Below are 26,501 nucleotides of genomic sequence, written 5' to 3' on the forward strand. Positions count from 1 at the left end.
GATTTATCATCAGCCCGGTTACATTAGGAAATCTATAGCTCAGCCATGGACGAGAAACTTTGAGTTAAAGCTTTCAAAAAGTGCTCTGTCCTCCTTTCTGCTTATTTTATCTTCAGCTTTGCCGACACAAAAGGAGATGATGCGAATGAGAAGTTCTCAGGAAGAGAAAAGCAGAAACATAAAGAAGGCTGGACTTTTAAAATCACATTGTAAGACACTTACAAGTGGATCCCACGTACAGTACACTGACACACACATGTCCGTGCACACGTGTTCGTGCACACATGTTCGTGCACACAGAAAGTCACAGAGGAGACGAGCTCCAGAGAAAGAGATCTCATCTCATAAGGGAAGAATGAAGCAATAATTCAGTGGTATTGAACCGCTGGCTGGCCAGAGAATCAATATCACCACACCTCCTCTTCTCTTCCTCCTTGTACTTGTTCTTCTCCTTTTACATCAGCCTTCTCTGTCCTTTTACCCACCCAGCTTCAGCCTTTGCTTCCTTTCTCCCTTTTTTTCTCATTTGTACATTTATTCTTTCACTCCCAAAAGATGACGACCAAACATTATTGTACAATAAATGCACACAACGATTCCTGGATATATAGCTTTCATGCCTTTTCACTCTGTGCCACATCCCCCTCTTCTTTTCCTCCGTCTCCTTCCTCTGAACACATTTTATTGTGAAACAGGAGTGGATAGCCTGTCCTCATGAAACTTCAATGAGTATTGATCTGATGGCAACTCTGGCCTCTGAGGGGAAGAACAAGGCTGGAGGAGGAGTGATGGAAGAACGGATGGATGGGTGAAAGTGGCAGAAGGTGTAGTTAAGAAGGAGGAGGAAGGAGATGAAGCAGAAGACAGGGAGGCAGGAGGTAAAGCAGAGCCGGAGGGATTCATGCTGAGATGGTTTCAGGGCCAGCAGGGAGGAAGAATTTGCAGAGATGAAACAGGTTGAAGCCTCAGTGTCATCCCTTCTGCTGAAGTGTCCTTCCTGTTCTGAGCTGAGTGTGAGTTCAGCTGAGACGGCATCATTACCATGTTTCATGCATTCTGTAACAGCAGGACACAACAGAAAATACTGTATGACTGATGCTGTGTTACTGTGAAACACATTTATTTGCAGGGGATGTCTTAAAAACAAGCAGTCGTCATCAAACCTGGGAGAATATCAGCACCCGCTATCCCCACAGTGTTGTATGTCTTAGCTCGTATCACCAATGCCTTCTGGAGCTGATGTGTAATCAGTTCCAATCAGCAACAACTGCTGCTCTAATACTCCTTCTGTCTCTTGTATGGGGAACCTGATCTTTTTGTCTCAAATAGCACACAAACGTTCACATCCAGTTCAGTTTTTAAATAAATGTTCCATTATTAAAGAGACAGTTTGGATGAGACTTTAGGCCTAAGACTTTAAACCCACCCTAAATCATCTTGTAATGTGTGTGTACGAGTGTGTTATATTAGTGTTGGCATCAGTTAAACGTCTCCGGAGACGTGTGGATCTGACACTGGCAGTTGATTCTGACAGTTGATATCCCGCCGACTGTTAGGCAGCTGTTTTTCTCATTTTTGTTTTTCTCAACCATGACAGAGTTTTTTCTTACTTTCTCTCTCTTTTTTTGGACTGTTGAGCACACGCTCTCATCCCTTCTACTCTGAACCTCACACCTGAATGTCATTTCTTTAGTCTTTCACAATAATAAAAAAAAAAGCCCAGTCAAATTTAGAGCCAAGTTTTCTACAAATCAGCATTCTTGTGCTTAAAGCAGGTGAACTTTGGAGCTAGCTAACTTTACAAATGTCTTTCAGGTGAACTTGGAACTCATCTTAGGTTCATTTTTGTTATAATGTCAGTCAAATAGCCTGACAAAGAGGAGGGAAATACAACAGCAAAGACAATGCATCATTAGAGAAGACACAATATCTCAGAAAACACAAAAATTAAATTAGTTTGGCTTTTGGGTGTTCTTCACATAGAGCCTTCCAAACATACAGTGCATTAAGTCTGAGAGAAGAGTCAGAAAGAATCATTTTGAACAATCTAGTTCTGTCTTTATTAAAGTGAAAATGTTTCATATAAAGGCTTATTGAGACAGAACTAATCACATTTCACTTGAAATGAAGTTAAATGATTTACCTCAACAGGACTAGATAATCAACACACTGGATTCTGAGAAGATGACCAAACTAACTGTAAAATCAAAATGCAGGATTAGATCTGCGTTTTTTGTTGTAAATGCCTCTTTTTGTCCCTTTTTCTTTTGCTCCCCAGCCCTACAGCCCAAGGCTACCCAGTCATTATCATGTTATTACCACATACAAATCGTAAAAATCGTAATGTGTCCAGAAAGTTTCCTCCGAGCAGAAGGAGATATTGTCCGTGACAGCTTAACATCTGGACTTTTTGCAGCTCACAATTTATGAGTTATGTTGCTAACAAATTAAGTAGTTTAGGACATAACAGAAACCAGAAACTTGGGTGTGATGTGATAACAAAACAGACATATATCTAAAACACACACACACACACACACACACACACACACACACATACTCCTTTAAAAGGAATTACAAAACAACAGAGGACGTTCAGCTGCAAGTAATTTATCAGCACTGGATGTGGAAAGTACCAGACATCATCGCTGCAGCTGCACATTTGGACGTTGTGCACATACCCTGCGCTCCCCACACCTACATCTATGCATCCAGCAAAACCTTCCTGCCTCCGTCTCTTTCAGACACACATACAGTAACTTACAGGGTTCAACAGTGTGGTGACGACACGTGTTGAGCAGACATGCACAGCACAGAATCCTTCTAAGCATCTTTCTGATTGACAGGGCTCGTCTTGACTGACATATTGATTGGATAAAGACTGTAGAGGAGTGTAATTGGAGTGAGAAAGAAAGAGTTCTTTAAAACCTTCTAAGTGATACTTGCAGTGGTATTAGCAGTCAAATGCTTTGGGTGCCATTAGCTACTCCACCAGGTCTATCTGCATCTGCAGATTTGCATTCAGTCACATGCTCTCAATCACAGTGCAGCAACACACACAAACAGTTCAATGTCAGAGTTTAACCTTCTTTAAATTTAAATTAAACATCTTCTTCATTTTCTTTCAATTCAGATTTTTGATTCCGGCGCTGTCATTTGATAGAAAAGTTTTTTCTATGTAAAGTCTCACAATAGATTCTGCAATTGAAATTACTTTTTATCTGAAATTATCTGAAACATTCGAGTTATTCAAAAATCCAAAGGGTTATTTAAACATCTTTTCTTAATTTGTAGCAGTTTCATTGATGTTTTAAAGAAAAACCTGGACAAAAAAGATCAAAACTCTCCCTGACCACTGATGCCTCAGAGCACAAAGGCGACTGAATTCCCCCTGCAGGCATCAAATCTTCTCCATCTTTGACTTGTCTTTTAATCAAAATCCTTTAATCCTCACAGCTGTGGTGGTTTTCTTAAACCTGAAACTTCTTACCTTTGGACATCTACACAACATACAAACTTGTGTTTTTCTGTCGTTGGTACAAGCAGACCAGACCAGATGAGAGCAAATTAAAAGTCGTTTGATCGTAAATGGATTATTTAGCCAGTTCTTTGTAGTAATTGCTGATGATGTGTTCCCCCAGTAACAGTTTTTCAGACAGCTTTGAGCTGCCGGGCCTTCAACAAAAGCCTCCCTCTGTGACCTAAGGGCATTACCAGCTGGTCGAGGTCATAAAGAGCAGGTTGTTCATTTTCTGACACAAATATCTGCTTCGTACTGCAAAATGGGAAGTGATCCTCACTCCTCCCTCGTCAAATGTGCTTCACCACCTGCATTCAAGATCAACACAACAATATTGATTCATTATGCAGCGTGTATCACTGAAACCAAGGAAAGCCAAGCTTTGAAACAAGGCAGTCGGTTGAGGTTTTAAGACTGTCGTGATGGCATAACGAAGGATGGGAATCCCTCTGTATCTTTGCTTCACTATGTGTGAGGTTTAATAGATAGTGGATCAAAGGAATGAATGTAGACATGTCCTGTTAAATGTAAATCCTACAGGAATGTCATAGATTTTCCTTAAGTCTTGAGTAGTAATCGTCAGAGAGTCAGCCCTGTTTTTTCCTTGCAAGGCTCTTTGGCTCTGTGCTCTACATTTTGCAGTGTATGACACCAATGAGATTTCTCCCTCAAATCAGTCAGATTGCCTTTGACCATAAAATAGGTTATGGATGGAAAAACAAAACAGAGGTTTCTAAAAACAGCACACGGTGGAAATAGTGGAAGGCTGAGAGAAAATCGTATATTTATTGTGGCAAAAAGAAGGAGGCGATGAATAAGTTACAACATCCTTTTTATGACAGGAAGCGACTAAGATTGTGGAAAAGGTCTTTAAGTAGTTACAATCAGGATATATTTCTTCTACAGTGGGTGAATCATGAGGCTATGTGTCCTTGAAAGAAGTTGCATGTTAGTCCACAGGGAATCAACACCAGACCCTTCAGTTCCCTTCACTCTGGTTTCATTCTGTATACAGATGCAGCAGGCAGCTACTTTAGAAATATGAAAATGTCCAAGTCATCTCTTCAAATCGAAAGAGTCTCTGTAGAAGACAATGTGGCTGTGCTTCAACAGGTTCAATCCTAACCCAGTCCACTAACCCTGACAAAGTGTAGCATATTGAAATGCCCACTTTGACTGAGGAACGCCCTCCAATCTTCTTCAAAGATTCAACATCACAAGTTTGCAACAACCTGGTGGACTTGATGAATCATCTGGCTTTTAAAGAGTCTAGTGTTTCTTTCTGCAGTGGAAGCCATGTCAGAGATATAAGAACAGTGAATATTGGACTCAGTTATAGCAGAAATCTTATTCAAGTTATATTATGTAAAGAGGCACCACCAGAGTTTTTTCTATTCATGAGGATCCCAGTTCAAAATGTAACTAAACGAAATTAGACTAAGCTATAGTGGACATCTTTAAAGCTACAGCTGACCCCCGTTCATTTTTCTTCTGCAGCATTGAACGAGCCAACCATCGACTACGGCTTCCAGAGGCTTCAGAAGGTCATCCCTCGGCATCCTGGGGACCCTGAGAGGCTGCCAAAGGTACCGCAATAATTCATCTTTATTTTTTTGCAGGATGAACTGATGCCTACACTATAGAACAGATAATTGATTTTTGGTTAAAGACTTAAGAAGCATACTTGTAGATCTTCAAAGATGAAACTACTTAGTTTCACTGAAGGAGACTTAGTTGCTCTGCTGTCAAAGAATCAGCCCACAGAGATACAGACCCATACGACCAGATTATTAAGAGCATCACAGGGTTTATTTTTACAAGCAGAAAAATTACCTCCATGTGAACTCTCAGTGTGTGAGCTTTGTAAAATACCCATTTACAGGGTGAGTGTTCCAGATATCTGAGTCCTATCTGATTATTTGTTAGTCAGCTGGAGATCAAGCAGAGCATCCAAAAGCTCAGCAGATGTAAGCAATTAGCACAGAACTGTGAGCTGTAAGCTTTGATATCAAACCCGGTCTTCTTGATCTGTACATGCAGGATGACTTTCCTTACAGTGCGTGTGTTCTTGTGGCACCGTTGACATCTGAATTTGCGCATGTGGGGGGGCGGAGTCACGACCATGGAAACAGCTGCTGTTGACTGGCTCTTATTTCGTGCTGGACTTAATCCAGGATTGGCTGGTTATGGTGTGACATCATTAAAGAATGGGCGCTACTCATGATGTGATGATGTAGTGATGTTGTGATGTCAACGCCGCCTTGCCGACACCCTGAACCCTGCACATATGTTAGCAATTGCATGTAATGTGCATCATCACTGTGGGAACGTGTGCAACACATCCCAACAAGCTTCCCACCTAAAATGTGTGTGAAGTCATTACATTCATTGCACTGACCTCTTTACTTCATCATCTTTCTGCTAATCTAAAGCAATAATTATCTCATTTTAATCTAAAAGCCAGAATAAAACAGAATATTTTAATGATAAACAAACATGTCTGATTAAGGAAGCAGATTCCTTATTTACTGGAATTCCAAGCAGCTAAAGGATGTACTCAATTTCTGAGGATGAATAAGAAAGAATGTCACACTATTTGGGTTTCGGTGCGTAGCAACAGGATACAAACAGGTTCCTTATTAACTATGTCAACGGATAAGGTAAGAAAGGGTTCATTTCTGTTCTTGAATCCTTGAGATTGTTTTCATTGATGATTTCAGAGCTCACAGTTAACACTTCAAGTGTTCAGTGGTAATGCTGGAAACTCTGACTCAGTTGTGATACAAAGCAGGAGTGTGTTGTGGTCAGAGTGGTGGATGTCACTGAAGCAGCTATTCAATTTGGGGCCTGAAACATACATTCAGTTGCAACTCGACCTTTTTATTAACAGCCTTTCCCTGTATTCTTAATGTGTCTGAACAATGCATTTAGCCCATGTTGTTTTCCTGGTTACTGCACACTTACTGCACACGTTCAAACACTGGCTACACCAGTTACATGAACGGCAACATTCAGACTTCTGACCTTACTGTAAGTAAGTCCATATTCTGATTTTGCTGTTTGCATATGTTGCATATGGGATGCTCCATTCATATTTTATGTTGAGTCTGATACTTGCATTTTGCTTCAGTTTAGAGCTGTGAAACTACACAGTTACATCAAAGTTATTTTAAACATTTATTCATCAGAAACAACCATGTGAAATGTATAACAAACTGAAATGGTTTTGCAGTATGAATCAGATAAATGTTGTTTTTTTCTACACAAGCATTACTACACTTAACATATTACATTGTAGAATAAACCGGAATATCTCAAACAGAAAAATCGCAAATGAATACCATAACACCAACTGGATATTGTTCCGTGATGACACTGAAGGCAGCATTAGGTGTCACATGACACTGAACACAACGTGTCTGGGTGACTGGAACATACCACTGTGTGAGTTTCTTCTTTTTTGCCACAGCCATCCTGTTTTGCACTCATTGGAGCTGAAGCTTTCCTCACAAACCAATTGGTGACTTCTGTCAGAAAATCCAGCAAAAACTAGGCGCAATGCAATGAATTTAGAACATCTTCCATAGTGCAGTTCAATCATTGCATACTCTGAGAATGACCCTATGGATAAAGATGATCAGAACATGCAGTTAACATGTCTTATTCAGGGTACAGTCTTAATGAGGATAACGTGTGGATATCGATGTGAATGAAAACGTGGGCAGTGACGGTTTTGTCTGTTGAGAAGACGTTCCATTGAAAGCTTTGAGGTCAGGTGGCCACTGTGGGGATGAAGTCTTTATCAGGTTTGTGTGAGTAATTGCTGTTTGTGTTTGACGTGTTACGGCGCAGGTGAAGGCCCCAGTTTTATGTTGTTCTGAGCCCGTCCTTGTTATCCACAAAGATCTGGGAGCTACATTTTCTGTTACACAAAGACAGAATAACCATGAAACATTAGATTGACACTCTGAGGGTGCAGTGCTCCACTAAGGTCATTGCCCTATCTCGTAATTTTCCAGAAAGATGAAGTTTTTAGCCCGATGCGTGTGATACTATCATTGATGTCAGTTCCACCTTCTGGTGAAAACCGAGTAAGAGCTCGGCTCAATCATTCATACAGATACACACACTTTGCATGCCTTGTGACCACAAAGCTTCTGATTAAATATAGCATCAGGTTTTATGTCCACACAGATAATTTGATCTGGTCAGATGTGCATCTCCAACATGATGAAACACCATTAACTTTATTGAAATACTACATATGTATTAATCAATCCCAGTTTAAGCTGTTTAAATTTTAAAAAACAAGAAAAATGTCAAATCTTGCCGTATCTGAGCATGAGTTGAACATTTTTCTTTTGTGGTTGTCAGGTGAAATAAATCAAATGAGCACACTAATGGTACTAAAGTGGTCCATAAATACCTTCAGGACCACATGTTCATATCTCGTCTGACCCAAATCCACCATAAAATGTTTTAGTTCTTTTAAAGGCAACGATTTTCAGGCCCTCTTTTATTTGGTTATGTATTTTTTTCCGTCTCATGGACAAATTTATTGTCAGTAACATGATGTCACACGAGATGTTTCCAGGAAAAGCTACAGTGAGAACACTGCAACCAGAGTAGCTACTGTAGATACATTGATCGGGTATCAGGTTTAACCAGTCGTTGAATGGTGGTTAGTCACAGCCAAACATGGTGTAACTTTCACAAGTGTTTCTTCTTGATGAGATCAATACCAAGTTTTGGGGAAGATGAAAAAAAAAGAGACCCATCTTCAAAGATGTCTATGCACAAAGGAATATGTCCCTTTTTTTAAAGTAAAAAACTCTGATAGAATCTGAAGAGGAAATCAATAAATCCGACTTTATTGCTGTAATTCATCCCATCTTATCTTTCAGAAATGTAAGGAGATGAGTAATCTCTTCGCATCTTCAGTCTGGTTTGCATTTTCCTGGCCCTAACAACTCTTTTATCCAAATTACAGGCAGCCTTTGAACTGAGGATTTCTCTGAATGCTGAGTTGAACTGTTGCACTTTGCTATTAATTACTGTGTGTCATGCTGGCAGCAATTTAAATTAAGAACAATTAAGAGCAAGCTGAACGTTTTCATCTGTTTTTGCTTTGTGTGCGAACGTGTGTGTGTTTGGTGCTAACACACCAAACACACACTCTTGGCTGCTGGTCGAGTGTTGATCAGTCAATGCATTGAAGTTCTATGGGTTAGTTGGCAGCACTGCGCAGAGGACAGACAGACGGGGTAGTGGAGTGTGTGAGAGGATTACCAGTGGACAGCCGATTCGATAATTGTTCAGTGAACATTCAGGGGATTTTACTGGCCCCACACACACACACAAACACACACACGTTCATTTCAGCTGCCAGTTTGTGTCACTGTGATCTCCTCAGCATCCATCCATATGTGCACATATATAGTTACTGTGACACACACACACAATCAACACTGTAACCTGTATTTTCATCGTCTTGTTCAAAACTGCTCAGAAACATTGAATAAATGAGGACCTGTGCAGGACTTCATCACTGCTGTGGGTTTTACTAATGTTTGTTAAGCCACAAGAATCTTGACCCGAGCAGTAAAATAATGTTAAATAATCAAGTATGAAATTTTAAACTTGAACACAAACTAATCATTTGTGTGGGCGAGAGGTGCCTCTTTGGATGCCCAGTGAAATGAATCACTGCTCTTTGACCTGCAGTACCCTCCTGACTGCTGCAGAAAACTTTTGGAAGGACGGCTCTAAAAGAATAATGCTCTTTTGGTTTTTAGATAGTCAAAAAAAAAAAAGCATGACTAGAAGCTGATTAATTAGCATATAGGTTTTAACTCCATCCACAATGAGCCCAAATAAAATGTGCAGAACTGTGAAAAAGAAAATAAATTATTTAAATTTTACAGCTCAACGTGTAAGGCCATGGTAAATTAAATCATTTGCTCCTTACCATGTCTTAGAATTAGGCTCCAAACTACAGCTGCAAAAGAACAACAATATGACATATCACAAGCTCTTAATAATAGCAAAGACAAAAGGCAGAGGCAGTGTTTAAAAAACTAAGTTCTCCCTGACCGTTTCCATAGTAATGAAGATAGCAACCAGGTGCTTTTGATATAATGCGCTTGACTAATTGATCATCAGTACATGTGAGCATCTCCGTAAAAACAGACGTTTGGTCAGTTAGCAGGTTTGGAGTATCCAGATGTATGTTCTTAACAAGATGCCAAGGGGGAAATACATCAGTAATTGTTGCTGCTTATCAATCTGGAAAGGGTTATAAAGTCTTTTCCAAACAATTTGGAGACCATGATTCTACAGAGACTAAAATTATTCAAAAGTTGAAAACAGCACAATTCAAAGTGCAATGCTCAGAGAAACTACAAAAAAAATCCTAGAGCTACATCTCAGACTCTATGGGCCTTAGTTACCGTGTTCAATGTGATAGTCCATGACAATATAATTAGAAAAAGATTGAACCAGTACGGGTTGTTAGGTCTGTTCGAAGAAAGCCTCTTCTCTCTAAAAACAACATGGCAGCATAGATTAATTTATCAAAGTTATATCTGAACAAACCAAATGACTTCTGCAACGATCTGTCCATCTAACCCTTGGACAGATGGGACCAAAGTGGAGATGTTTGGTTTTCTACAAAGGTAGTGCTGTGCATTATGACCAAACATCTCATACCAACTGTCAAGCACGGTGGTGGAGGGCTGATGATCTGGGCTTGTTCTGCAGCCACAGGACCTGGGCACCTTGCAGTCAGAGTCCACCATGAACTCCTCTGTATACCAAAGTGTTCTAGAGTCAGATGTGAGGCCGTCTGTCCGACAGCTAAAGCTGGGCTGAAACTGGCTCATCAGCAGGACAATGATCCCAAACACAGCAGCAGAAACTGATAACTTCAAGATATTAATTCAAGCTAAAGTTGATTCTATGAGCTGTTAAATCATGGGGTGTAATCAGTTTTTACAGACTGATGCATCATTTTGAATTAGTGCTTATATTCATCTCCGGTTTTAGTTCCTTAATTCTAAGACCTGATAATGACTTTATCATGTTTTATTTAGTCCTGATAAATAAAAACATTGGATAGACTTTCTTTTTCACATGACTAAATGTTGTTGACTGGCCAAGGATTGTCATTTAGTTCATGTGTCAGCATTTCTATGTATATCTTTTGATTTGAAAATATTGCTATTTTTATTTCTAATTGTTCAATTGTGCTGATGATTTGACATTAACAAAAGATCTGATAGAGTTGAGGCTCTGGGAACTGGATGTCTAAGTTGGAAGGGTTGACCAGTGTATATTAGCCTCAAAAGACTTGATCTGATGACTCACTCAGCTGACATTGCTATGCATCATGATGATATCATACATTACTGAGGTCATGTCATCGCCATCATCAGTATGAGTAATCCTGGTGATGAATGAGCACATATATGAAACTGTATATGAAACTATCCGGTTAATGTACTGTCCGTGTGGGAGAGTGTCAGACTGATATACAATAAATTCACCTCCCCACCAAAGAGAAAAGATCTCATCTGGTCTGTTTCTGCCAGAGGTTTCTTCCTGTTTTTATAACAGGAGGAGTTTTCTCTCTCCATCCTCGCCTTGTTCATGCTCAGGACGGGAGGTCAGTTTGAACAGAAGCTTTGGTGCAATCTGTTGGTTTCCTTACCTAGGCAACTTTTAATTGAATTAATTGGAATTGATTGGATTATGATTGTATTAGAATGAGTTGGATTGTAATTGACTTGAATTGGGCTGTATCTTTGAAATACCTTGAGATGACATTTGTTGGGATTTTAAAACTGAACCACTGTCTCTCGACATCTGAGTGAAAGACCCCCAAAAGACGTGTACACACATGTCGACGCTTCTCGACGTGTGTGCGACTTCAGTACATCGCGCTGTGAGCCCACATGTAAAGCATGACATCATCGCTGTGCGAGGTGTGACCCTGCATGTACGGCATCCCTAATGGCACATTAGAAGCGGATCAGGCAGCTAATGTGCCAGCATTAGGGAGGAATAAGTCATGTGTGTGTCATCTCTGTGGGCCTGTCACACGCACGTTACACACACATGTGACCTCCACAGATCCTCACCTCAGCATTTCCCCGTTCTAATGCATCCAACATGTGTGTGGATAATGTATGGTTATCATATTAGTAGTGCTCATAACTCAGACAGTAAAAGCACCTTGAAAACTCTGCTCATTCCTTCTCCCAGATGTGTCTTTTCGTTCACTCACCTCTTGCTTTTCAGTCAGATACTCAGTCGACCTATTTGTCTTCATGTCAGTATTTTTCAAAATAAAAAGTGAATGTATGTCACGTGGTTTTCTATATACACTGGACAATAGATGAGGTGTGGAACAATCCCATTAATCAAACAGCTTTAGAATCATGCTTCCCTGGAACAGTTACAGTAAGCAAGGACGATGAGATCGGCCTGAAACATCAACTGTTCAAGCCCTTACTCGTCTTTATTAAGAAGGAAGTAATCTGACAATGGTGTGTATTTTCAATATAGATCACATGCGAGAGATTAATTAGATTATATATCTGTGTGTGTACCGAAAGACAAAAACAGACAAAGTCAAAGTGCATCGATTGCAGCAGTCAGAGGATTTAAGTGATGTCGCAGTACAAGCCTGCAGACCTGATAATGATGATGTTACCATAAGATCATCTTTCCTTCCCGTTTATCAGCTACTGGCCTTACTGGAACCACTTCAACACTCAGGATCGGGTTTCTGTGTGTGAGTGTTGATATGTGTGTGTGTGTGTGTGTGTGTGTGTCTCAGTTCACCAGTCTAATAATGAGAGGTTAACAGAGAGCCAGCATGACCATGATAATGTGTAAAAGATTGAATTTAGCTTGGTTGACAGGCACGCTAAAATTGCTGACTGGCTTTGTGACCTCTGCTCAAGTGCACTCACACATACACACATGCAGATGGAGAGGCAGCTTTTTCATGGCCACAGCCTGAAAGGAGAGCGCACACGCAGTGAACCTTAAGTATGCGTTAGAGCGTGTAACACACTGCAGGTTAACACTGTGAAGCACAGAGTCATTTTCTCTCTGTCGCCTCGCGCTGTGGAAACGACAACACAGTAACTGTTAAACAAGACACCTTAGACCCCGGGGTGAACACCCATAGAGGAGCAGGAGAGAGGAGAAACAATAAAGATGCTGCAGAGAATGAGCAAAGCAGAGGCTTTACTGGTGGGGAGGATCGGAAAGAATCATTTCAACGCGCTATCAAAACGGAACTATCGAGAATAATAGTAAATAAAGATGGAGAAAGCACAAGAAAAAGGCAGTTACGGTGTTGAAAAGTTGACTAAAAAAATGAAAGCATCAATAACAGGTATTACACGATGGAACGGTGAATAAGAATGAAAGATCTGCAGTAAATCTAGGTTGTTGGCATTTGTTCTCATCCTGCTTGTGGAAAAATGGAACTAAAAAACTGTTGCTCCAAAGGAGTTCAGAACCAGGAGTGATCTCACTGAATCTCACTGGATCTCTGTGGGCTGATATGAACAGCAATGCATGGTGGAAGAGCCACAAAGCTGCTCAGGTTGACTTCAAAGTGAATTTTAAATACCTGTCACTTGAAGATGTCATTAAGAAGCATAAAAGCACTTAGCTGACAGCAGATAATCTGCCTCTTAAAGAAGTGAAGAGCAATTTGTTTATCATGAAGAGATGGTGAAATGGAAGTTGGTTGATGGCTCGCTGATGGGAGGGGGGGGGGGTCGTGCCTTTTAAAAGAAACACACAAGAAAACTTGAATTATAATCTCTGCTACCTTTCTGTGCTTTTTTTCCCTCAGGAGGTTATTCTGAAGAGAGCAGCAGACCTGGTGGAAGCCCTCTACGGCTTGCCTCATAACAACCAGGTATAAAAATGTTTACACTTGCAAACTGCGAGCTAGTTTAGGCAAGCCGAGCTGCCCCGCTGACTCCCGTGTGATCCGTCTCACATATGCCACTTATCAAATGCATCCCTCCGGTCTATTTAAGCTGCAGAGCGCTCTGCCTCTTGCTTGATGCCATCGCTGCTGCTGCCCCTCAACACCGCCTGCCTTTCAGCCCCTTCACCACCCCAGTATCCACCTGTTGGTTCAGAGCCAAAGCATAGGAAAATAACAAAAAGGGGCACCAAATATGTCCCAAATCACTCCAAAATCTGTTTGAAAGGTATGCACAAGGAGTGACGAGGCCAGAGCATAGACCCTGAGCCTGGGCTGACGAACTCTGTGCAAACCATCTTTGTATCAAGATAAAGCTAACACTTTTGAAACTTCATCAGACCCGGATCAAACCGGATGTTCCCCTCCGCCCCTGGTGCCGGGGGCTCCAGGGTTGAAGAGGAATGTAAAAGCAGTGTCATTATTTGACTCATGGCAGTCGTTGTTTTCCTCTTCCTGTAGGAGATCATCTTGAAACGTGCGGCGGACATTGCAGAAGCTCTCTACAGTGTTCCACGAGGGCACACCCAGCTCTCCGGCTCATCTCACACTGGCATGATGGGAGTCAACTCCTTCACCGGGCAGCTGTCCGTCAATGTCTCTGAGCCCCCTCAAGCCAATCAGGGTGAGTTTAGACCCACTGTGTGACAGTATAAACTGTCATCAAACCCGCCATTGCAACACATTTGCAGATGCATTGTGCTCAGTAGAATTAAACCTGTTCATTTTAGAATGAAAGTAGCTTCCTCTGCGTGCAGCAACATAAGCTGCATATAAATCTGTTGTTCTCTTTAAACAGCTTGTTGAGTTGTAATTTTGTTAAATGCTGAACAAAGTGTCATCACATACAATAATCTTCTGTAGCTTCTTTTTTCCCACATCTGTGAAGTTTCTGGCATCTCCAAAGAGTGTGTTAGCAACACTTTAATCAGCTTTGCTCCTCCTCCTCTTGTGCTTCTTCACTGTAATTCCTGCAGGGTTTGTGCGCAGCAGCAGCAGTGTGTCACCTCATGGTTATGTGCCCAGCTCCACACCTCAGCAGACCAGCTACACCTCAGTCACAAGCACCATGAATGGTTATGCTAACAACACCGGCATGACCAACCTTGGAGGCTCGCCTACTTTCCTCAATGGCTCTGCAGCCAACTCGCCTTATGCTAGTGAGTGGATATGTGTTACATCTATATATATATATATATATATATATATATATCACAGGTTCTCCACACTGCCCACAAAGTGTACAGTGCATATAGCACACTGTATCCCTGCAGTCAGGACAGCGCTATTCAAATATTCAACTACACACATTTAAAATGTCCACACACAGGAAATGAGAGCCTCAGATCTGCTAGAGATTCCCCGTGGGGCTTTCTGCAGCAGATTCTTCAAAAACAATCACCAGCACACAGCTCAAAGCGCCATTTTGTCCTCCGTCCATCTAATCCCTCCTTCCCTCGCTGCCTTTTATCTGACAGCGACACCTCCTCTCTTTCTGTTGGTTAATTGCATCTTTCCACTGAGCAGAAAGGAAGACAGAGGAGAGAAAGGATAAAAGCAAAGATGTATTTGTTTGCTGAAGTTCTTCTCACTCGTGACAACGAAGTTCTGAAAAGATCTGAACATGCGAGAAGAGTATAAAATGAACCATCTTTAGATAAAATGCACAAGACTGACACAATTATGGGGACAAATAAACACTTGTGTGTGCGATTTTAAGATATAGAATTCTTGAAAAAAGAGGTAACAACAAGTTGCTTTATAAGCTGCCATCTGGCTCCTGGGAGGACAGTCAGAGCCTTAGGAGACCTGAATTGCTGTGCATCAAAAGCTCCTTTTAAATGTGTACAGCACGTAAAAATCTAATCAATATTTTCTTTACCTGTTAGATCATGTGGAAGATTTTCTTTTTTGATTCATGAGACAATACAGTATGTATTTTACTTGGTAGCTTTTAAAGCTTACATTACATTTTCAGTCTGTCTTCCTTCCTTTTTACCCATCCATGTTCTTTGTTCTTTGTCCTTATTCCCTTTCTCTTAACCACCTATATCCCACTCCTTCCAGTTGTTCCATCCAGTCCTACTATGGCCTCCTCCACCTCTCTACCCTCCAACTGCTCCTCCTCTTCTGGTGTCTTCTCCTTCTCCCCGGCCAACATGGTATCAGCGGCCGTTAAGCAGAAGTCCGCCTTTGCTCCAGTTGTCAGGCCCTCATCCTCCCCACCACCCTCCTGCACCAGTGCCAATGGCAACGGACTCCAAGGTAATGTGCCATGCCAGTCTAACAGAGGAGGGAGGGTTTCCCCAGCAGATGATTCCAGGAGGGGAAGGTTTAGGACAGACTTTCATAATTCCTTGTTGATCTTCTGACTTCTCCTCTAGTGATGATTATTCCTGGAAATTGATACAAAAGCTATAATAACTGTGATAATCCATTATAGTTTCTTTTAGGTCCCACATCATGTGAGAATTTCTATTTAACACTTTTGGTTTGGGGTTAAATACAAACAAGTCTAACATGCTATCCCACTAATTTAAGATGTTAAAAATGGTCAGCTGTGCATTTTGAATACATCTGCTAAACACTGGCCCGTTAACACTTATGTATGTGAACATGTGAGCATGCTTGCATTAGCAATTAGCTGACAACTACAAGGCACCATGGTGGCTAACTGCAGCCTCAGAGCCATGGCTGAAAGCTCTGAGGTGTGTCTGAGGTGTGCCGTCACCTTTATGCATCCTATTTATTTTCTATATTTGAAACTGTTCATCAAGCAGTGTCCGGTCCTGATTTACAGTTTAGTTTAGTTGAGGTCATGGCTTATTTATGCAAATCATGATTGGTACCACTGAAAACTCCCAGATTGCCTCTATGTGGTCATGTGCTCTAGTTCTCCACAGAAGAAAAAGGCTGTTTACGGTCATTTTCTTGTAATTCTACTACACTTGTGTATGTGACGGTTTCTAAAGTCCATTTAACTGACAGTACCTTGTATCACATCAAACTGATCGTATAAATCTCATAGTAAGTGAATTTAAATTTGGCAGAAGTGACAATAGATGGAGATTGTCAATAGTATTGATACTATATTAGGTTGCTTACTTATATTTTACTTATTTTCTATATTCAGCTCTCAAACTAGGAGCAGAATGAAGTGATGATACCGAGTTCAATCAGGATTCATTGCATCCTTATAGAAAAATAAACAGTAAAACAGTCAAGTTCATGTATGAAGCACATTTAAAACAACAGCTTTTGATCAAATGCATACGAAAGAACATGTGCAGTTTATCAGTGCCTTCCAAAAAGTGGATTTGTTTAAGTGTTTTCATATGACCATCTCACACAATGTGAGTGTCATGTGCTTTAAAAGCCCAATCAATCACAGCCCCTCCGTCGAGGAACTTATCACAGAGTCGTGTAAACCAGCATCTGACATCCACATTTGTTTCCCTGGCCACTTTTAGTCGGCTTTAACATTTGGCATAATAAGATTTTATCTATATCATCTGAGGAAAGCCTGAACAGCAGAGCTGATCGTCCCTTTGTCATCACTCCAATGCAACAGACTCTGATGAGTTTGAAACTGTAAAGCTGAGCAGAAATAAGCTGTGTGCTGGCAGCGTGGGTAACTCTTAAGAAGAGGCTAAACTGGAAGGAAACCATTGCTGAAAATCTAGTTACCAACTCCTTTATCGTGGGCACAGCAACCCCTGTAGATGCTGCTGCGATGTTTAGACACAAAAATAAAAAACTTACTACATTATATGAAGTAAAAAAAAAATCCTTTTGATATTGATTGGCCAAGTCAAATGGAATCATGGGTGATCTGTATCCTTCTATCAACTCAGATTGAGTAAAAGTGTTCCTTTTGTGACCTCTCAACAGCTGGATTAATGCTTTTTTCCTTTATCTCCCCTCCTTTCTTTTCTAACCTTTCATCTTTTGAATCTTCTGACCTGTCACCCTTTCTTTGCCACTTTTCTCCTTTCCTACTCGTCTACCTTTCTCTACCAGATCAAACATTTGTGGACTCCAGCAAGTACTCAACAGCCGGCTCTCTACAAGGCCTGGCCTTCACCTGAAGTATGTTCCTCAGCTGTTCTTCTTTCATCAGTAGCTGAATTATGCGTCCCGTTGTACATGCTCAGTGTCGCTGAAGAATGATTCACACACCTTTCACTCACAACTTCTTCTCTATTCTGTCTCCTTTGTTTGAATCGATCTCTTTCAACATCACTTCTCCATCTTTTTCCACCCCACCGCTCATCTCATGTTACGGCTGTAGCCATTCAGTTGCCTGGTAACTCCTCCCTCTGCTCCCATTGGCTGGGAAAAGAGGCAGGAAGTTAGATATTTACAAAGACAAAAACAGACATCTGGCACGGCCAACTTATTTCTCAACATCTCTGACTTTGTTTTGCAGTGTGTGTATGTGTGTATGTGTGGAGTGAGCTTGTGTGGGGGTGTGGGAACTCAAGGCATAGCCTTAAAGTGCAGCTGAAATAAGCACATCCCACTTACTGCCACACACACACGTTCCTCTGTCACGCACACACGGTTGATCGTACCGGGGAGCGATCAACCATGACAGCTGTTCGACTGTCTTGACGGTTTGTACTCTCAGAGTACCTGCCCGACCGTGTGTGTGTAAGAGAAGCTAACACAAAAAAGGAGTCAAAACTGGAAGATGGACCCGATACATGCTGTAGGGTTTTGTTGACTGAAAGCTGTAATATTAGTCAGTGTAATGACCTCTGTAGCATGGAAACACGACAGTGTGTGTTACTTTGGGCAAGGCTCTGCTTCTCACACGTCAACATCCCATGGCTTTAAAGGCAGCGCACGCCATGATGCAATCTGTCAGGCACACATACAGAGATACAGTAAAATAACGCAGAATGAGATGTGTGTGTGACCACCATGGCCAGCTTATATGATGCATTTCTGCTTAGTTTTACTGATTTATTTGTCTATTGATGTTTTTAAAATGTCGCCTCAGTCACACAGCTGCACAGATGGGAGAACACATTGATGTATTTACGAGGGAATTTTTTCACGACGTTGAAACATTTTTGGCTGTGTTTTAAAAATTTCTCTTTCCTCCTCCCCCTCTCCCTGTTTCTTTCTCTCTCTCTCTGCACCCGAAAGCGATCCCGGGAACGATCGTCCCGCCCATGTAAAAGTGTGAGTGCATAACTGTGTGTATGTGTGTGAGATGAACCAAGCACACTCTCGCCGATCCTGCTGGACGATTTGGTGAGAGTCAGACTCCAGTGGAGGGATGGAAGCAGCCATCCCGATCTGAAGGAACAAACTCAACTCAGGCCCTTTCGAACACAAAACAACTTCAAGAAAAACACAAGAAGAACAAAAGACTGTTTGCAAGAAAACAAGTTGTTTAGACTTTGTACACCGTAATGCTTTTATAGGAGAACGGCCACGCCCGCTTTATGACTCTCCATGGACACGAGAAGTGTATTTATTTTGGAGAGAATCCACTTCCTCCCTTAAGTGATGGATTTGTTTGCTTTTTTGTTGTTTTTTTGTGCAACAGTTAACGTGTGATGAACATCTTTTAACTGTAACCTACAAGAGGGGTTTTCTATTTATGAAGTTTTGTCTTTAATGAAAGAATATAATGTGAAGAAGACCAGATGATGGTGATGAGTCAAAATGATGATGAAGATCCAGCCAACACAGACAAGCCAAACTCGGCACTCTCTTTTCACCTCTCTTTGCCAAATGCACGCCCTCATCACTCTTTCTTCGACAGCTCTCAGACGCAGAGCTCCTCCTAAGATGCTTCCTGTCTCCACCTGATGCTGCAGCTTGCTGCTCCCATGTGCGATATTTTCTGGAACACGTAATTCAGCCTTCCACTAAAATTGGACAAAGAAGTTGAATTCTTATAGTCACAGATGCTCCGGTGCCAACTTGAGATAGAGTTGACCAAAAGTAAGTGTAAAATTGCCATAAATGAATTGAGTTCCCATTCAACAGGAGAGTTTGATTACTGGGTGCCAACAGCATTTCAGTTTGACTCAACAACAGCTCCTGTTGCCACCTCTGTCTTAAAGGACTGCTGCCATTTGGATTTACATTTTTTCTCAATGTGTGTGTCTGTGAGCTGCTTTTGTTTTTTTTAAAGCTGTGTCTGAACACATAAATTTTTTTTTGTTTTTTTGGTTTGCCGTGTTAATACTTTTTGTGCCTGCTTTGGCAACAAGAGCAGGAAAACTAACCAATGATGTGTCTTACATGCTGCACTGCAAAAAAATGTCAAGGCGAGAAGCTGCAGCTGAGTGTTAAAGTTAATCTTTTTAGACTTTCAAACACCTGCTCATCTGAGGTGAGACCATGTAGGCCTGCTTTGAAATGACTGCATCAGTGACCTCATCATGCACCCCAAAATGATTTGGATTCATCAGTGACCCCAGTAATTATGACAAGAGCAAAAGAAGAAGTCAATTCAGAAATTTCTGGACCCAGAAGCAGGTCTGAGTCCTGAGACTGTTCTTTGTGTCCCTTTCTTTTCGTTTTAATTTCTCATTAAAGATTTGTTCTGAATCGCAGTTTACCATAACTTCTGGTCACTGTTCCGTTAGGTTCAGACACCTGGAAAACACATGGTTCAGGTTAGCACAACAGACGTGTTTTCATTAAAACGGCTCACCAAATTGGAGCTGAATCTTCTAAATGTTTTGTCGCTAAACAGAAAATACGCTTCAACAGTTTTCTGATGTGCAGCGAAATATCTTAGCTGCTTTGTGTCGCCATGCGGTGGTGGCAGAAGCCAGTGTGATACACAAAGCTAAGTGATCGCCAACTAAAACTAAAACCTTGAAGAGGGCACAAAGAGTAAATGGACAGCAAGTATCAACGATATTTATTTCCGCAAAGGGCTTCCTTATGTGCATGAAGTCTTCAACTAAAAAAAAAGCCTGATTCTGACATAAAAAGAATTTGGGGGCAAATTTGAGGGGACTTTTTCTTGCATTTTGTCATTTGCAATTACCTTTCTACATGTACAACTTCAAAATGCAAATAAAAACAAAAGTATAGAAGGAAACATGACTGGAGCTCAGTTTTGAATTCCCCGGTTGCCCAGCAGAGATTTCCAGGTCTGCACTGCACAAAAATCATTGGACAGTCGCACAGATCAAACTTTTTATGTCTTTTAATCCAATTCCTTCCCTAAACTAAACAGTTATTTTTGTATTCATGCCTAAATCATCATTTTGTTCCATCTTTAACCTGACCAATGATGCCCCCCTACTGATGGATTTGCTGTTTTGATGCTGTTTGATTATCTAATGATGAATTAACTAACTAACCAACTTTCAGATATAAGGTGAAATGAGTCTGGTTGCCTTCTATTCCAGCACTAAGAATTCTGATGTTGTCATTTACTTTGGTGCAGTACTGAATTTTACCCTTACTTCAACATTTTTTGCAGTGCTGGACATTTTACCAGTGGCATGTCTTAAAACTGCCTGAAGGCGTCCCTGCTCCCCCAGCCCTGCAGTGTGCGCTGCTCAACGGTCTTAATTGAATTATGATGTTAGCTTTGCCAAATCGCTTATTTGAGATATTTGAGTCTTATGTGGATGGTCTTTGCTTATCACACATAGTCAGAAAAAGCCTAGGTGCCATATCATGTATCTGCCAGGCTTAATCTAAGCATCATTTTCAGATCTGCAGTAGGGAGTGAAGTCAAGAAAGTCGATATTTGAGTGTTTATCATTCAAGAGAATAGCTGTTGCCACCAACAGAAACTATTTGAAGTCGGTTTGATTCATAACTGTAAAGAAAACCCAACAAGGATCTTTGTGGTGGACAGGAATCATTCGTGATGTTAGGAAAGCATTAGAGCCTCAGCGGGTGCCGATGGTCTGTCTCAGTAATCAAAAACTGGGTAAGAAAATGGAAAAAAGAATGTCTTAAAACTAGAAGGAAAACACCTAAAACCCTGAAAATATGTCAGGACTTGAATTTTATTTGCTTTTGTATTATAATGTCTGTTTGTTAAAAGCCATAGTTCCACTGCTAATTTCAATCAAACTAAAATAAGCCATGGTTTTATTTATTTCTTTATCAGATGCAGGAGGACACTTTTCATTTTGCCATGCTGTATCATTCTTGCTAAATTTAACCTAATTTTTGTTGCATTATCTAGATATAGAATTTCTGATTATGTCATTATGATTGCCTGTGTTAGTCTTCCGTGCAATGAAGGCTTAAAGCGATGAAGGGAACGTTTCTCCTTTTGCTCTTGCCCTTTTTATATCTTTTACTTTCCCTTAAAAAAATGAGCCACCAGTTTATTTTATCTCAATGAAGGGCCTTGAGACCACTCCTCTGTTTGCATATACATGTGAGAGTGCCTGAGAGCATGACTGTGAGTCTTCAATTTTCCTCTGAAAGAACAATGTGATGCTTTAAAGTGGAGAGACATTTTTCTGTTATAGGCTTCATGTATAAAAACATGTACAGGAAGGAGTAAATAAATTTGTTGAAGGAAGCAAGATCCAAAGCACTTATCTGACGAAGGGAATATCAAATATCGTGGCTTGTCTGCGTCCATGCGCACAGCGGTGGGCATCGTTCACACACGTTAACAACAGCATCGGAATGGGAGGAAGAATACAGAGGAAACTACTGTAAAGGGGATGATGTTGATTTTGTATTATTTTGATCTTTGAAGTGTAAAATAACTTTTTGACTCTCATTATATTTAATTAAAGTTCTTTCATCTCTGTGAAAAACTTTTTGGTTCATGTTATACACACACAAGAGATTCGTCAGAACTGCGGATGAGGTCGAGCAGGTTTTAGATGCACAACTGCATGTTTCAATAAAGAAAGAGCTGCTTTGTTTGACTGGAGGAACAGAGAAGATGAAATGTGCGATGTCTGCTGGCTAACACAGCTTGGGGAACGATCAGAAAATAAAGAAGTGCGGGGCTGAGAAAACTTAGTCAGTTAACTAAAAAAAGAAATACACATTTTGGTGGTGAGTTCAGATTCTTCCACGTTGGAGATCAGCTATTCTGAGTTTCTGGTTGCCATCCAACACAGCATCTCTTTGCAAGACCCAATTAAATCTTCAGAGAAATCAGGCACTCGTAGACTGATACTGCTGGTAGTCAAGCAGCCCCCAGCTTATCCATCTCCTTTTAGTCAGGTTGCATCTATTTTGTCTGAAGTTTCTTTCCTCTTTAGTCATTCATAATGAACCATGCTTTTCTTAAACGTGTGTAGAATCTCTTTGTGCCATCTTTGAGTTTGTGGGGGCTTTTAAAATTCAGAAAGGCAAGGACGAATCCCCGGTGCATTTACTTGTCATTGATATAAATACAGAGAAGTGTTAGTGTGAGCTAAGTATCTCCATTCATATGTTAGTGATTCACATTGTTAAGAGGCGTTCGAGCACGGGATTTCATTGCCCTAGTCCCATCAGTGCTTTGACCCACTGTGACCTGATGCAACATACTGTAACTACGTGTACTTCACCCCTTAAAAGTCTGGGGTGACGCACATAACACATCAACATTTTAAGACAAAATAATTATTGTTTATTTTTCTAAATAACGAATACAAATGCGAAGTCAATCATTTACCATAAAATGGTTTTATTTTACACTTCCAGGTTCTTAAAAGTGTAAAAAAAAAAAAAGTGGACAGCTTTAAGGTCTCGGCAGGTATTTTCAACACAAAGCCAAAGGTCAGGATGACTTACATGAAGCATAAGGATCAACAAACTGAACAGGACTTAATATCATAATCAGACTTTGAGAAAAGCCTTCTAATTTTATCCCAGAATCAGCATGTTATTGCACAAGTGAAACGTACTCAGGACTTACAGCTCTGACAAAAAGCAGAACATACAACACATGTACAGAGCACACGTACATAGAAAAGCTAAAGCACAGGAAGAAGCTGAGACACTAAAGTTCCCAGCCTGAGAGACCCTTCTGGGTCAGGGTGTTACGCAATATACTGTAAGGCTCAAGGACAAAGGAGATCATTCACTCTGTGGCCATGTTGTTTTTTCTGATTGTTTTCCCTTAATATTTCTTCACCTAATTTTTTGGTCAGATCGAGCTTTTTCTGTCTCCAGCAGCTCTGAGGTTGAGCAAGGCTCAGGCAGTGCTGCCAACAACGTGGTTCTGCCCACTGTCTGTGTGTTTGTGTGTGTGTGTGTGGTTTCATAAACAATACAAATGCTCTTGTGAGACTTGTTTCTGTAATGAGACAGATGGCTCTGCCTGCAGTTTGCTATCAGCGTGGCCGCAGGCTGTAAGAATGGGAAAGGGAAAAAGGGTGTGAGGTGTTACACTCATATTCCTAGCCTGAGGGCTTAATCAAAGAGGAGCCACAGATGTCTCATCGACACCAATTAGTTTCTGTCTCATGACACACAAACAGTAATACGTGTGTATTCAGAGGAAGCACACACAGCTCTGTTTTTATTTCTACCAGTTGATAGGAGCTGAATTTGGGATCATTTGTTGCCTCTTTTCAAAAGGTTGAAGAATGCAGTTTGCATGAACATTAACTGTACTCCCAATTCAGAAGGACATGCTAGTTCAGCGGCTTGCTGCCTCTCAGTATGTGTGTCTGCGAGATGATACCAAGTCGGACAAAACAGGACTGAAGAAATCCATTAGCTAATGGATCTCTCCTTTTGTTTTTCCCCCTCTCTCATCCTCCTCCCTCCATCACTACATCACACTGCCAGTGCACTTAACCCCGTCAGGAAGCAGCACACACACACGCACAGCCACATGTACACTTTTAGCCCTTCATTCCACCTCCTAATTCATCTGGATTCAAAACCTTTAAAAGGAAGCTGACAATAAGCTTTCTTTTGAGGTTTGGCTTTGCTAAAAACAAGAAAACAGTTTAAAAATCAGGACTATACCAGTTTTATGTTTCAGACAAACATAGAGAGAGAAGTTGTCATCAGAGTTACAATGCATGTTTCGGCTCTGAAGTAAACTAAGTAAAGCTCTGGAAATGAAAAGAAGTACACGATGCTTACTGCTTTTTACTGTGCACTGGTCAAAGAAAGATTTATAAGTGCAGTTATATGTTCATGTCAACATTTAGCTTCATGAGGGATCTGGTCTCCTCACAGACTTCAGATTTTAAGCCTTACAACATGCGGATAGGGCAGGATTCACATGATTTTAGGCGTCAATGGCCTCATTCAGTTTCAACTTATTGACCTCTCAGGCTGCTGAATTGTATCCTGGGTCTATTGCTTCATTTTGCTACCACATATTGCATTGGAAATTTGAGAATAGTACACCAACCAATCAAATCGTCTGAGTGATCTTGCATTTGTTCCTTGCACAGTGTGTCACTGCAACATCAAACTGTCTCTCCACTCAGTCTCACACCCAGACCTGATGGATGCATCCACCTGCACGTCTCAGACCTGATGGATGCATCCACCTGCACGTCTCAGACCTGATGGATGCATCCACCTGCACGTCTCAGACCTGATGGATGCATCCACCTGCACGTCCCAGACCTGATGGATGCATCCACCTGCACGTCTCAGACCTGATGGATGCATCCACCTGCACGTCTCAGACCTGATGGATGCATCCACCTGCACGTCCCAGACCTGATGGATGCATCCACCTGCACGTCTCAGACCTGATGGATACATCCACCTGCACGTCTCAGACCTGATGGATGCATCCACCTGCACGTCTCAGACCTGATGGATGCATCCACCTGCACGTCTCAGACCTGATCTGGCTGAACCCAATAGGCCGAGAAAACATAAAAAACTCAATCCGAAACATGGGCTGTATTTGTCATCTCTTTTTAGCAGACAAAGTTACATGCTTGCTTTGGAAAAAAAAATGATCAGACACACAAAATAACATTTCCAATCATTGCAAATATCCAACACAGAATGTGGCTTTGTACTTCAACAGCACAAAACATATACAGTCAAGCATGACTTACGACTTAGAATAAGTGTTGGACAAAGCACAGACTCAGACACACTTTCCTACCATCATTTGTTACTGGTTTTTCAGGTTGGAGGGCTTCCATCCCCTTACTGTGGTCTTTAGTTTAATTCTTGATAGATTTCCAGTTTGGTATCATTGATGGGACTTACCTGCCAGAAAGAAACATAATAGCTGTGTAACACCAGCAGACGTAAAGCTGAGTTCCAGAAAAGATGAGAACACCACTCAACTAACAAAGTGGCCAGAGCAGCAGGGAAGACCTGGAGGACATCATGGGTTGGCACGCTTGCCATGTGGTGCATGAAATCCATGAATAAAGCAAAGGCAGAAGCAGACTTTGCTATGTTGAGATGCAAAAACTTTGTCTCTACCATGATAAATCCTTCATTGTGTTGTACAAAAATTGACTGTTGTGGTTCATAAACAGGCGCCTGTCGACTTTCTCTGATTACAAACTGGCTCTTGTCTGCAGAGCATGTTGTGCTCTCACATGCACTGTCTTTAAATGATTAAGGGGGACAGCTGTGGTGGAAGAAAGATCAAGTTAACAAGATCAGAAGATAAATCCATTATAAAGAGAAGGAATATAAGGATACACCGGAGATAAAGAGGAGGAAAAGGTTTCAGAAAGGTTTCAGGAATAACAGTGAGGGCTGATGGAGTAGGAAGAAAGGTGATGCAGTTGCAGTAGATTTAACAAGCCAGAGTTGAAGAACAATAAAAGCTACTTGTGAATGTCTGTTAAAGGTTTGGCCTGTGCGTTTGAATGAGGCACTAAAGTTAAATATGGGGGGTGACACCTTTCGTCGATGCCTCTCCAAAACCACTTGTAACACACACTTTCACACGTAATGTAACATACTCACACACAATCATACCCACTCACTTAATGTAACATACTCACACAAAATCATACCCACTCACTTAAGTGGAGGGTTTGAAATTGAGCTGGGACTTGGATTGAATACTCC

The 26,501-nt window shown here is 41.1% G+C and overlaps 1 protein-coding gene across 3 annotated transcripts in view; it reads left to right on the top strand.

The window, feature by feature from the left end:
• The window catches only part of LOC142401426 (transcription factor COE1-like), an 88,598-nt gene extending 66,334 nt beyond the window's left edge, over window positions 1-22,264 (top strand). For 2 of the 3 annotated variants that reach the window (XM_075486838.1, XM_075486839.1), the window contains exons 11-17: window positions 5,018-5,106; window positions 13,395-13,460; window positions 13,995-14,157; window positions 14,510-14,692; window positions 15,600-15,797; window positions 17,553-17,621; window positions 18,687-22,264. In XM_075486838.1, the coding sequence (XP_075342953.1) occupies window positions 5,018-5,106; window positions 13,395-13,460; window positions 13,995-14,157; window positions 14,510-14,692; window positions 15,600-15,797; window positions 17,553-17,620 (767 nt within the window). In that variant the 3' untranslated portion in view covers window position 17,621; window positions 18,687-22,264. Of the gene's footprint in view, window positions 1-5,017; window positions 5,107-13,394; window positions 13,461-13,994; window positions 14,158-14,509; window positions 14,693-15,421; window positions 15,464-15,599; window positions 15,798-17,552; window positions 17,622-18,686 lie in introns of those variants that run through there. The other variant, XM_075486840.1, reaches the window with a different exon arrangement.
• Window positions 22,265-26,501: the final 4,237 nt, after the last annotated feature.

This window comes from Odontesthes bonariensis, chromosome 16, assembly GCF_027942865.1.
Source record: "Odontesthes bonariensis isolate fOdoBon6 chromosome 16, fOdoBon6.hap1, whole genome shotgun sequence".
In the NCBI taxonomy this organism is placed as follows: Eukaryota; Metazoa; Chordata; class Actinopteri; order Atheriniformes; family Atherinopsidae; genus Odontesthes; species Odontesthes bonariensis.